This window comes from Erigeron canadensis, chromosome 6 (assembly GCF_010389155.1).
Source record: "Erigeron canadensis isolate Cc75 chromosome 6, C_canadensis_v1, whole genome shotgun sequence".
NCBI lineage: Eukaryota > Viridiplantae > Streptophyta > Magnoliopsida > Asterales > Asteraceae > Erigeron > Erigeron canadensis.
In genome coordinates, this window is record NC_057766.1 from 30,461,471 (window position 1) to 30,474,849 (window position 13,379).

At 37.7% G+C, this 13,379-nt stretch overlaps 3 protein-coding genes across 3 annotated transcripts; 1 reads left to right on the forward strand and 2 right to left on the reverse strand.

Moving 5' to 3' along the window:
• Positions 1-274: 274 nt before the first annotated feature.
• Positions 275-2,200, reverse strand: LOC122606174 (L-type lectin-domain containing receptor kinase IX.1-like). Its single transcript, XM_043779136.1, has one exon. It carries the CDS (start codon positions 2,198-2,200, stop codon positions 275-277), a length of 1,926 nt encoding a protein of 641 aa, XP_043635071.1.
• A 2,358-nt stretch (positions 2,201-4,558) lies between these two features.
• LOC122606241 (L-type lectin-domain containing receptor kinase IX.1-like) lies at positions 4,559-6,502 on the reverse strand. Its single transcript, XM_043779202.1, has one exon. The coding sequence runs from the start codon at positions 6,500-6,502 to the stop codon at positions 4,559-4,561; it is 1,944 nt and encodes a 647-aa protein (XP_043635137.1).
• A 3,078-nt stretch (positions 6,503-9,580) lies between these two features.
• On the forward strand, positions 9,581-11,572 carry LOC122604684 (L-type lectin-domain containing receptor kinase IX.1-like). The gene has a single exon (XM_043777554.1). It carries the CDS (start codon positions 9,581-9,583, stop codon positions 11,570-11,572), a length of 1,992 nt encoding a protein of 663 aa, XP_043633489.1.
• The last annotated feature ends 1,807 nt before the right edge of the window (positions 11,573-13,379 follow it).

Genomic DNA, 13,379 nt, shown 5'->3' on the forward strand with positions numbered 1-13,379 from the left:
GGTTATAAAACAGTTTCATCGTTTGATTATGACTTGAAAGTAGACATCAATAAATGAATCTCGTCAGAAACAACACAAATTTTTGAAATGAGCTTGAACTAAAGTTATAAGAAAATGAGGGATGATTGATGCGACTATGCAAGTACATAAACCAAACACCCGAGTTAAGCAACAGAATTACAATTATACAGAAATTGAACCATTATGCAGAAAATTGTTTCTTTTTAACAGAAGCCCATTTGATTTGGACCATTTCAACATACACAGCCCTTGTTCAACGGACCAGATCAATGCTGGTGTAAGTTATCGAAGCAGCTCCAGAACTGACATCTGGTTCATTCGGTGCTGCAAAGTATATGGGCACTGGCATCTTCATTGGAAGATTTGGTGCTGCACCCTCAAACTTTAGTACTTGAATCGCTTGTCGGATAGATGGCCTCAGACTTCGGTCAGGGTGTGCACACCATAACCCCACCATCATCAAACACTCTACTTGTTTCGTGTCAAATTCCTTGTTCAGCTTCTGGTCCACACCTGAAATCAGATCACCTTTTCCAAGCAGATCCCAAACCCACTGAACTAACCCGAGGTCAGAATTTGGGTCAACGCTATCCATAGCCTTTCGTCCACAAGCAATCTCTAATGCAACCACCCCAAAGCTATATACATCCGATTCTTTGCTGGCCTTCCCTGTTGTTACATACTCAGGAGCCAAGTAGCCTAGTGTCCCAGCTAAACCCGTTGTTTGTGGACCCAACTCATGGTCCATTAGTCGAGCCAATCCAAAATCTCCAAGCTTCACATTGAACCCTGAATCCAACATAATGTTGCTTGTTTTGATATCCCGATGCACCACACACTGTTCCCATTCTTCATGTAAATATAGTAATGCAGAAGCTAAGCCCGTAGCAATCTTGTACCTCACTGCCCAATCAAGGTGACTATTTTGACCGAAGAGGTGGGAGTCAAGGCTGCCATTTGGCATAAACTCATAAATGAGCAAGAATTGAGTTTGATCATGACACCAACCGATGAGTTTCACCAAGTTTCTGTGTCTTAAACTGCTAATAATCTTGACTTCTGTTATGTACTCTTTTTTTCCTTGTTTAGAACCCTGTGAGATTTTCTTCACAGCAACTGGTATGCCATCTAAATAGCCCCTGTAGACACAACCAAATCCACCCTCTCCTAACTTGCGTTCATTTGAAAAGTTATCAGTTGCAGTAACGAGGTCACTGTAAGAAAACCGCTTAGGTCCTGCTCCTCGTTCAAGATCGTCATTCATGGAAGTATAGACGACGGTTTCTACTGATTTCTGTGTAACGTTTCTTTGTCTTCTCCAATAAATACCAAATGCTGTCATGGCCACCACAACAAGAACACCAAAAGGGACTATTAGTCCCACTGCTAGTTTCCATCCCTTTGAATTGTTTTTGCTTTTCTTCATTACATTTAAGCTTGAATTGAACTCCCAATACTGAAGGATATGTCTCTCTACATTAGCACCCGTGGCAGCTGAAAACCCGACTGTTACCCATTCAGGAAGAACTTCCTTGAGATCAACTTGATACGAAAGACTGGTATTTGTACCATTTCCAGCACCATAGCTCCACGACAAGTTCAGAAACTGTGTGGTAGCGTTGTAAGAAACCCATACATCTGCAGGGTCTCCACTGTGTAAACTAGCATTCCAAGCAGTATAATTTGCCGAATGAATTGAATTCTTGTTGATACCCACATGTTCAAAAGGAGGGTCCCAGTCATCGTTCACAAAAGAGTCAAACTCGATGACTATCATTTGGTTTCGAGAGGAATCAGTGTAAGTTGTATTGAAGAGGCCTAAAAAGCCACCAGCTGAGTTTGGTGGGATTTGGAAGCCAACTGGGGCTAGAAAGAAAGCTAGCCCATGACCATATGAGGACTGGGCTTGTGTATCAATAATGAAAGTGAAGTGAGTGGTGAAATCGGTAACTTTACCAGTTTTTCTTACCCAAATCGGGACTGTATCGGCATATATGGCATGACCGACACGAGTGAGGTAGTTGACTTTGTTGAACTCTATGGCTCCTACAGATGGTACTGCATCGCCTGAATAGAGTATATTCGTTGCATCAGTATCAAAACGAGTAATCCTGAAATATACTGATTCAGAAAAAGGCAACACAGATAATAAAAAACATACAAAGAAAAAGGCAGCCATGAGTAAGCAAAAACACAATGTGTTTGTGTTAATCGCACTTGATTATGTGGATAATTAACATCAAGTAAGATTAAATATTGTTGCTAATGCATATCCTTCCAAAACTTGATTTTCAAGTTTCACCTACTGCCTTAATTATATATAAAGAATCAAAGGTTCGTGAAGATTAGAGGAGGATTAACTAATTTATTATAACAACTAATTGCTTAAAGTCAAGCTAAGGAAAAATATTAAACCAATGAATAAAGTCAACGAATCAGTGATCATATCAAACTTCAAAGTATTATATAACATAATGTGATCATGTATCGATCTTGTTTATGATTTTAAATTCAAAAGATTGTTTTCCTTGGGTTTTCTTAAGGACAGCAATACTCAACAGTCCACAAGACCCCAAAGCACTTGAAATCGAAATGAAAATAAACGGGTTGAGCTGTGAATTTTAAGAATGCCAACTTGATTATTTTTCAGGTCAGGTCCCAGGTTGCCATTTAGGTCAGCCCACCTGCCCAGAGTCTTCTATTGATAGTATCCAACTAGTCGACCCGCCTAACCTGTTTGACCCAAACCAAGTATTTGACCTAAAGTCAACCTGTTTGACATGAAACCAACTTGCCAACCCATTTGACCTGTTTGTTAATCAGTTTCACGGGTCATATCAGGTTAGCAGGTCATGTGTTACGGTTGAGTTTTCCAACCCGATAATGAAATCAGGTCGATTCCAGGTTTTACAACCACCCCGAACTCAGCCTGATTGCGAACTCTAGTTTTTTCTAGGGATATTATATCGGGCTACTTTACAACATCTATAACAAAAATCAGAAACCCCATAATATATCTGGTCCTAACTATATCACATGTCCTTTGCCAGCTAGTTGTCATTATCTTTTATAAATTGGTTAACTTATAAATACTGAAGTTACTCCATTTGTTACGGATGAGTTGTTTGGACCACATGGGGTTTGTTGTTCCAAGACGTGCTTAACGTGCTATTGGGACAAATGACACCTGAATATGTTGATATATTATGGATACATATGATAATATCTATGTAGGTCAAAGTCTTTAAACTAATATTCCTTAAAAAACAAATAATCATAGAGATTTTAATCAAATTCATGTTGGTCAGAATCTGTATCTAGTATAATATAATATGTAATTAAGGTCCATGGACATGACAGATTAACAATATTAATGAACAAATTAATGATCAAGAATCAACTTGACAGAAAGATAATTACAAATATAGAGCTCTAAGACCGCCAAGCTATGGTATCAGCGTTATACTTACTGCAGAAAACACATAGGAAGACAGCTATGGGTGCCAACTTAGGCCATGCTGTATGGGTCAAATGGAAAAAATCAACAAACTTGACTAAAGCAGAAATAGGTCAAATGGGTCGCAGTCGCTTGACATATAATTTTAGTGCTTACAATCTCATGATTTTTTACTCAAAAAGTTAAAGAATATTGTTTTAAATTTTTTTTGTTAATAATATTTAACACATAAAAACTTTATAAAAGATCTAAAATTATACATGAGAAAGCGTTTCTGGTCTAATGCGACTGAACCTGTTAAAAGTTAACCAGATTTGACCTGTCTGACCCGCTCATTTGCTGCCTGTAGTAAGAACATATGTCTGCATGAAGCAGGACGGTAAGCTGGTGCACTCTTAGACTTCAAATCGAACTTAAAATGTCCATGAAAGTCAACTGCAAAAGCCAAAACGCATTAGATTTGGTCCATAAATTGGCAAGTAGTTATCATTCTACTTTTTGATAGAGAATGGAGAAACTGACTGAAATTGATACATATCTGTTGCATAATTTTTTAAGTCCAAAACTTGTATTGACTATGTCCAAAGGAAAACTTCTTTGCATGGTAGTCAAGGTTAACATACTTTATTAATTCGGCATACCATCTATTTAAATTATAAGCTCACATACCAAAGGTCCTATGTCCAACGTATTCAAGTTGACCCATATTGTAGTCCCATTGGGGACAAATGTGTGAATATACAGTGAGTTGCGTATATACTTGTCTTCAATTATATATATGTATATATACACACATATACTCTGACTTCAAGTAACAGACACAGTCAAACACCACAGTAACAAAAGGTTGCTTTCAAGCTTAACTATTCTAACCAATAAACCAATTCAAAGGATATTATGAATTAGGATATTATATACTATTATGCCGCTTTGATGATGCATTACGCTGAAAATGTATGAACTACATTAAACAAATATGATCCTTTTATTTATAATCTCAAATAATCATGATACATATTTAAAGAAAAATACAGCAACAAGTAAACACAGTGTTGTAAGTAATTAGGATAAGTATTAATTTTAACGTCCTATATTGATACTTGAAGAAATTAAAAACGGCTCTCCTGAACTGCTTGTAGGGGCAGATTTATGATACCCAGTAACAGGACCATTCATTGAAAGATTAGGAACCGTGGCTTCAAAGTTGAGGACTTGAATCGCTTGCCTTATAGACGGCCTCAAACCACGATCAGGGTGAGCACACCATAATCCAACCATCATCAAACACTTGGCTTGTTCAACATCAAAATCTCTTTTCAAACTCTCATCCATTGCCGAAAGAATCTCTCCTCTTCCATGCAAGCACCAAACCCAATCTACCAAACCCATCTCCAAATCCCCATCAACAGAATCCCTAGCTTTTCTTCCACAACAAATTTCAATGGCAACCACTCCAAAACTATAAACATCTGATTCCTTGCTAGCTTTGCCTGTTTTTATGTACTCGGGTGCCATGTACCCTAAAGTTCCAGCTAAACCGGTAGTCTGTGGACCCAACTCATGGTCCATGAGTCGGGCTAACCCAAAATCACCAAGCTTGACATTAAACCCTGAGTCAAGCATCACATTGCTTGATTTAATGTCTCGGTGGATAACACATTGTTCCCATTCCTCGTGAAGGTAGAGCAAAGCAGAAGCTAAGCCTAATGAAATCCTGTATCTTGAACTCCAAGCGAGAGGGGGCATGTCTCCAAAAAGATGGATATCAAGACTACCGTTTGGCATATACTCATACACTAACAAAAACTGCTTTTCATCGTGGCACCAACCTATGAGTTGCACCAAGTTTCTATGCCTCAAACTGCTTATAATCTTGACTTCTGTTATGTATTCTTTTTTCCCTTGTTTGGATCCTCTTGAAATCTTTTTAACAGCAACTACTTTTTTTTCACGGGCAAGGTATCCTCTGTATACGCAGCCAAATCCTCCTTCACCCAACTTCAAATCATCAGAGAAGTTATTCGTAGACAAAGCAAGATCTCTGTAAGAAAAACGCCTGGGTCCTGCTCCAGTTTCGAGATCATCATTAAATGAAGATAAATTGACTGTTTCTTCTATAGGTCTTTTGTGACACCGCATCCAAAGTATATATGCTAATATGCATCCTGCGAATACAAGGCCTAATGGCACTGCTAATCCCACTGTTAGCTTCACATTTTTTGATGCTATTTTGCTTTTGTGTTTTATATCTAAGCTGGAATTGAATTCCCAATACTGAAGAGCATGCTTCTCCATGTACTGACCAGTGGAAGCTGTGATGCCGATTGTGACCCATGAAGGAAGAACCTCTTTGAGATCAATCTGATGTGAAAGACTCGAGTTTCCTTGAAAAGTAGGGTTCCTTTCGTATGTCCAAAAGACGCTTAGATTCTTAGTAGTAGCATTATAAGAAACCCAACAATTAGCAGTTTGCTTATTATGCAAACTAGCATTCCAAGGAGCATAAGTAACTGAAGAAAGTGAATTCGTGTTGATGCCTACATGCTCGACAGGCGGATCCCACTCATGGTTGGAAAATGAGTCAAACTCAACAGAAATAACCGGGCCTTGGTTTGGATTATCACTAGTTGTTGTGTTAAAAAGGCCTAAAAAACCAGCAGCCGAATTAAGAGGAGTTGTGAAACCAACAGGAGCAAGAAAGAAAGCAAGGCCATGGCCATAACCGAAGCCTTTAGGAGGGATAAAATCTTGGGTGTCGATTACAAAAGAGAAATGAGTAACAAAATCAGATAGTTTCCCTGAATTCGAATCCCACAGGGGGACTTTTTCTTTATAAAGAACTTGACCAACACGACAACAAAACACGACACTGTTTAAATTCACCGCTCCAAAAAATGGCGCTGCATCTCCTATATAGACCACGTCTTGCGTTTCAGGTTCAAAACGAGATACATGGAAATACAATGAGTTAGCAATAGAAAAGACCAATAAAATAAAAAAGACAGAAAAGCAACATGAAGCCATGATAATGCAAATCTTCAGGCACAACTGCCTGATAGTAAGTCTTTACATGAAATCAACATATGCTATAGTTCAACAACTAATTCAGTATTATATGGACTTATGAAGGTGATACAAACACTAAATTATATAACTAATGGCAGATTAACAGTTACGGTTACTTTGTTTATTTTTATTGTGCGGGTCCCACGGGCCACGAGTCATGATTCAAATAGAGTCTACAAGATGAAAAACGAAAATGCCTAAGTTGTCAAAACCATGTGTTAATTAGATAGACTAATAGAAATCAAGATGGATATATCAACATCATCATATAGCTGAGCTGCCATAAATCATTTAGGTAAAGTAACATATATATTAAGATGAAATGCATCAGGACAAAGCCCCACTAGCGTGGATATTTCAAAGCTTAATAGTAACCCCAAAAGTTAACAAAGTAATTGTTGTAGTGGGCCAGTTATATATATAAAGACAACAACAGTTATCAAGTCTAGTCCAATAACTTAGCCCAAGTACATAATATTCGGATATCTGAAATTTTTGAAAATTGTCATCCGAAACCAGATATCTGGATTTTCGGATAATTTTGGACTGGGCTTTCGGATATATTTTTTAAATAAATCAAAGTGTGTTATTTTCGTAAATATAAGTATTATATTCCCATTAACTAAATTTTAAGTTAGAAAAAACTATTTGCTGGGATATACAGGTTGAAAGGATGGAAAAGCGTATCGATGATTGGAGGAATAAAACGCTCTCCTTTGCAGGCCGAGTACAACTGATGAGGTCTGTCTTGTCCTCTTTACACATTTACTAGGCATCTGTTTTCATACTTCCTGCAAGAATTATTCATGATCTTGAAAAAAAGATGAGAAAGTTTTTATGGAACAAAGGCGCAATGGGGAATGGTAAGGCCCGTGTTGATTGGAATTCTGTTTGTCTCCCAAAAAACGAGGGGGGGTTGGGCATCCGTAGAATTGCTGATATGAACATTGCATTAATGTCAGCCCATATTTGGTGTTTGTTAGAATGAAAAAAATACTTTATGGGTAAAATGGGTGTATGCATACAAGCTAAAAGGTAGGAGTTTTTGGAATGTTAGTCCACAATCGAGTATGAGTTGGGGGTGGAGAAAGATGCTCCAAATGAGAGACTTAATTCATCCCCACATAAGGACTCGCATTGGTAATGGCCATAGTACCTCCGTTTGGTTTGATAAATGGAACGTGGCTTGTCCACTAAGTCAATACCTCACCCCTCGAACCGTTACTAATAGCGGTTTCTCATTACAAGCTTCTATAAGTGATATGATTAATGATGGATGTTGGCTTGGAAGGACATGTTCCCGGTTCTTATAACTACTCCACACTTGTCCTCCGACCAACAAGATATGCTAGTTTGGAAAGACAAAAGTAATAATGAGGTTTTTTTACTCGGCAACTATTGTATGGGACACCATTCGCCATAGTCATGCCCAAGTACCTTGGGTGAAGCTGGTATGGTTTTTTCAATGTATCCCTCGCCACTCTTTCAACATGTGGCTCATTTTGAAGAACAAGCTCAAGACTCAAGACAGGCTTAGGCCATGGGATGTAGGAAGTGCAACAAACTTAAACTTAATGTGTTGTTCGCTCTGCAAGCATGGCCCAGACTCGCGTAACCATTTATTTTTTGAGTGTTATTTTGCTTCTTAGGTGTGGACACTTGTTAAGCTAATGACGAGAATGCAACATGTATCTGCTAAATGGGAAGACATCACCGAGGGTCTGATTACCTTGTCTAAAGCTATCTCAGTGCAAAGTGTTATTGGAAGAATTTTGGTGGGAGCAACTACATATTTCGTGTGGCAAGAAAGGAATAATAGAATGTTTACAAGCAAGAGTAGGACTATCTTTCAGATTCGTGATCTCATTGTCCAAACCACTCGACTAAAACTTGTTTCATTGAAGTTTAAAAAAACGGCTGCCAACTTGAGGCTATTGGAAGATTGGAAGATACCAAAGGCGAATATGGTTTAGCTTCTTTCTTTTCCCGTGTAATATTTATGCTTTTATCACTATTAATTGCCTAATGTAGGATAGGATAAGATTTATTTGGTTGTGCTAAGTTAGGTGGTTGTAATCATGCGGCATGTCGTATGTGAACTAATGTGATATTTCAACCATATTACTTGTACCATAACATTGTGTTGTTGGTATAATATTCATAGGGGAATCTCATTACCCAAAAACTATATGCTGGGATATTCCACCTAGTTGATGTAGATAACAACCATTAACGTAGGTACTTAAATTATGAGTGGTATTTCACTTGGTCCCTTTCGTAATTGATATATAGGCGAACACAAGTGTACTTAACGTGGTATCGCCTGGAAGTCTTGACGATCTAGAACAGTACTTAAAAAAAAAAAAGAACAGTAATTTTCTAAGTATAACTTAAGAGTCAACTTATTTGAAGTCACTTTAATTATATTCACATTGTATGTTAAATTACTCATTACGTACTTTCCCATGAACCTTCTTAATAATTAGACAATATTGATCTTGAAACATTTCACCTTACAAATATAAAACGTCTGGCATATATATCCATTTGAACCCATTTGGTATAGTAGTTTAATCTCCAAAATCAAGATTTTTTGACCTTTAATTATGAATCAATATTTGATTCTTATAATTCATTCGTTCGTGTATAACGCGCATATGAAACATTCTCCTAACGGCAGAAGAAGTAACAACACCCCTAAAATTGGTGCGCCCATTCCAAGGTTGATTCCTGGTATAACGTCTTATAAAAGTTAATTTGTTCTCTCATAATATTGTCTAATGACTAATAGACATATAAAAGTTTGTTCTCTCATGACTAATGACTAATGAATGTTTCTTTTTGTTATTATAATCCCCTAATTAACTTTTATAACGAGTAGTTGTTAGGCATGCGGCAGGTGAAACTTAATGATCTAAGTTTAGAAAGTATATGTCTTTGCATCAATATTTTAATCTTTGTTACATATATATATATACATTACCATATATAGACATATACACATCGTGTTTAACTAATTTTCCATGCATATTATATATGGCTCCCTCATCTTTTTGTTATTCCACCACGCATCTAGTTACCACAGTAATTTGTTATATCGTTATCTTTGCATGTTGTAATTTGTTTCGTTTGACCGAATCGGTGGATTTCAAGATCGATCGTTTTGATGCTGGTGATACGAGTATAACATATTCAGGGGATGCAGCCGTTTCTGCTGGAGTCGTACAGCTCATAAACACAAAAACCACTTACCCCTATGGACGCGTTGGTCAAGCCATATACGCGGATCCGGTCCAAATATGGGACCGACATTCTCATAAGCTTACCGATTTCACTACTCACTTCACTTTCATTATTGATGCATATGCCGAGAACTCATATAGTCACGGGCTTGGTTTCTTTCTAGCCCCGGTTAGCTTCCAAATCCCACCCAACTCAGGTGGTGGCTTTTTAGGCCTCTTCAATTCAACTTACACAGATTCATCACAGAACCAAATGATAGTCGTCGAGTTTGATACGTTTTGGAACATGCAATTCGATCCTCCAAAAGTAGGTACTCATGTAGGTATTAATAGGAACTCCATTTCTTCTGCTAATTGCACTTATTGGAATGCTAGTTTACACAGTGGAGACTCTGGAGATGCCTGGGTTTCTTACAATTCTACTGCTCAAATGCTAGACTTGCGTTGGAGCTACGGTGCTGGAAACGATTCTAATACAGATACAGGTCTTTCATATCAAGTCGACCTCCGGGAAGTTCTTCCTGAGCAAGCAATAGTCGGGTTTTCAGCAGCTACTGCTGGCAGTAATGGAGTGAGAACTATCATTCAAAGGTGGGAGTTCAATTCAACCTTGCAAATAAATGAAAACAGTAGTGAAGATAATCCCAAGGAATTTTGGAAACTAGCGGTTGGCTTAACTGTCCCTTTTAGTGTTCTAGTTGTGGCAGCAGCATGTGTTATATTATGGAGAAGACAATTAAAACCTACAAAGGAGCTAGAGAAAGTCACATTGACATCCATAAACGAAGATCTTGAACGAGGAGCGGGTCCAAAAAGGTTTTCTTATAGTGATCTCGCTACTGCGACCAATAACTTCTCTAAAGACAGGAAGTTGGGTGAGGGAGGATTCGGGTGTGTCTACAAAGGCTACTTACCACGTGAAGGTATCGTAGTTGCTGTCAAGAAAATTTCACAGGGTTCTCGACAAGGAAAGAAAGAGTACATAACTGAAGTGAAGATTATTAGCAGCTTAAGACACCGAAACTTGGTGAGACTAATTGGTTGGTGTCATGATCAAAGTCAGTTCTTGCTTGTTTATGAGTTTTTGCCAAATGGAAGCCTTGACTCTCACCTATTTGCTCATAGAAGTCACATTGAGTGGGCTGTAAGGTACAAAATTGCGACAGGCTTAGCTTCTGCATTACTGTATTTACACGAGGAATGGGAACAATGTGTGGTGCATCGGGATATCAAAACAAGCAACATTATTCTAGATTCTGGATTCAATGCGAAGCTTGGAGACTTTGGATTGGCCCGACTTATGGACCATGAGATGGGGCTAGAAACAACCGGTTTAGCTGGAACTTTAGGCTACTTGGCTCCTGAGTGTCTAACAACAGGAAAGGCGAGCAAAGAGTCAGATGTATATAGCTTTGGGGTTGTTGCTTTAGAAATTGCTTGTGGGCGAAAGGCTACAGATAGGGTTGACCCGAATTCTGGTCTTGGGTTGGTGAAGTGGGTTTGGGATTTACTAGAAAAAGATGAGCTGCTTACGGGTGTGGACCAGAAGCTGAACAACGAATTTGACGCGAAAGAAGTGGAATGTTTGATGATGGTGGGGTTATGGTGTGTACATCCTGACCGGAGCTTGAGACCGTCAATCCGGCAAGCGTTTCAAGTGCTGAAGTTTGAGGCCGCGGTCCCAAATCTTCCAATCAAGATGCTGGTGCCCGTACACTCTGGTGATCCCGAAGTCAGTTCTGGAGCTGCTTCGGTGACTTACGCTAGCATTGATATGATACGTTGATCAAAATGCAATACATATATTTTTGTAGTATTTGCTGTAGATACAAATTTACTGTATTTACCTTTGCTTATCATGTTATGTTTAAAAATAATGCTAAAAGGCTTTACTATGATATGAACCAGAAGTCCAAGAGTGTTAAGTGTTTGATTTATAATAATTGTCTTGTTATCCTTGAAAGTTACTTGTTCTTCAAGATTAGGTCTAGTGTCTACAAATAAGGCTGTTACCAGGGTTAAGTGTGGAAAATATTATCATTGTCGTATAAGATAGTGTGGAGCTACTGGAGCTCAAATCCAGCAACTTATCTATCATATAAATTTGTTTTCTTCTTTGTTATTGGTCTGATACATATCAATTGGTATCAGAGCGTCGATATTGCAACCTGTGGTTTTGTTAAACAATGGGATCAAGGACAACTGTTGATGCTGATGTTGATTTCCAGCAATACCGTGAATCTACTGAGGCTTGGTTGGAGAGAATGCATGCTTGGATCAATTGTTTTCGAGCAGCCATTGCGCGATTTCAGTTGGCCACTCAATAGTTTTAGGTGAGGTTTACAACTAGGCTGGATAAACTTCGGTTGTGGTTGTGGTTGGGGTATAGCACGTGATGATATTTTGGATATCCTTTGAAACTTGTTACGGTTTTAAGTTTGCTGCATTCCTCCGATCCACAACAGGCAACAGTACACGTCATAATATAGGATCCAAGAATTATTTTTTGGACTGGAGTAATGATATGAATCAGAAGTCCAAGGGTGTTAAGTGTCGATTTATAATAATTGTCTTGTTATTATTGGAAGTTATATGTTCTTCAAGATTAGGTCAAGCTACAAATAAGGCTGTAAGCCATTAGGGTTAAGTGTGGAAAATATAATCTACTCAATAATCATAATCATATTATCACATAAACCATCAAAAATCATGACCACATATCCATTTAATATTTTACAATAAAAATAGATAATGAAAAGAGTGAGAAGATACAACCCAAATCTCTAGCAATAAAATGAAAGTAGTGGTGGAATCTTCTTCTTCACCAAAGCTCCAAATCTCTAAATCTCCAACCCAAAGTGTATATCTTCAAAGATGAAGAAATGGGTGAAAAGGTTTTGATGGAAAAATGTATATGGTGATAGTGATGGTGGATGGATGATGATATATGATTGTAAGAAAAATGGGTTATTGTTTGGATGATCTTGTAATAAATTTAAAAAAAAATAAAATAAAAATGGAGCTGCTGCTGTGCGTGTGTTCTTCAAAATAAACTGCAGCTCCCCCCTTCTAAAAATGATAAACATAATGGCTATGTGTCATCCATTGGTTGTAGAAATTAATTCTATTAGACCAGGTTCAGGTCCACCAACATTTGTGCAACAAATGAAAACGAGCTTGGTCAAAGGAAAGTAAAAAAAACAGCCCTTTTAGCCACTAACGACCATCACAGGTTTTGTAACAAAACAGCCAAACAGGTTCTTTTTCTGACGAGCTTTACTTGAAATATTGTAGTTCTGGTCCTTTTTTTAACGGTTCAGTTCACCAACATGCCAAGACCCGAACCCCTTCATTCGTATGCACCCAAAAGTCCAATACCAATCATCATCAAATCATCGATTTAGCTCCAAATTACCATATTTTCTCCAAATACCTACACAAAACCTTATACTAAATAACCATTTCAATATGATTTATGACATAAAATAAATAAAAATGAAAAAAATATTAGCCATTAAAGCTATAATATAAACATGTATATATTGGCTAATATTATCTGCCGTTAAAAAAAAAAAACTTAATTATTAGTTTAA

Coding starts and splice junctions, on each gene's coding strand:
- LOC122604684 (XM_043777554.1), top strand. CDS start 9,581: ATGGCTCCCTCATCTTTTTGTTATTCCACCACGCATCTAGTTACCACA.
- LOC122606241 (XM_043779202.1), bottom strand. CDS start 6,502: ATGGCTTCATGTTGCTTTTCTGTCTTTTTTATTTTATTGGTCTTTTCT.
- LOC122606174 (XM_043779136.1), bottom strand. CDS start 2,200: ATGGCTGCCTTTTTCTTTGTATGTTTTTTATTATCTGTGTTGCCTTTT.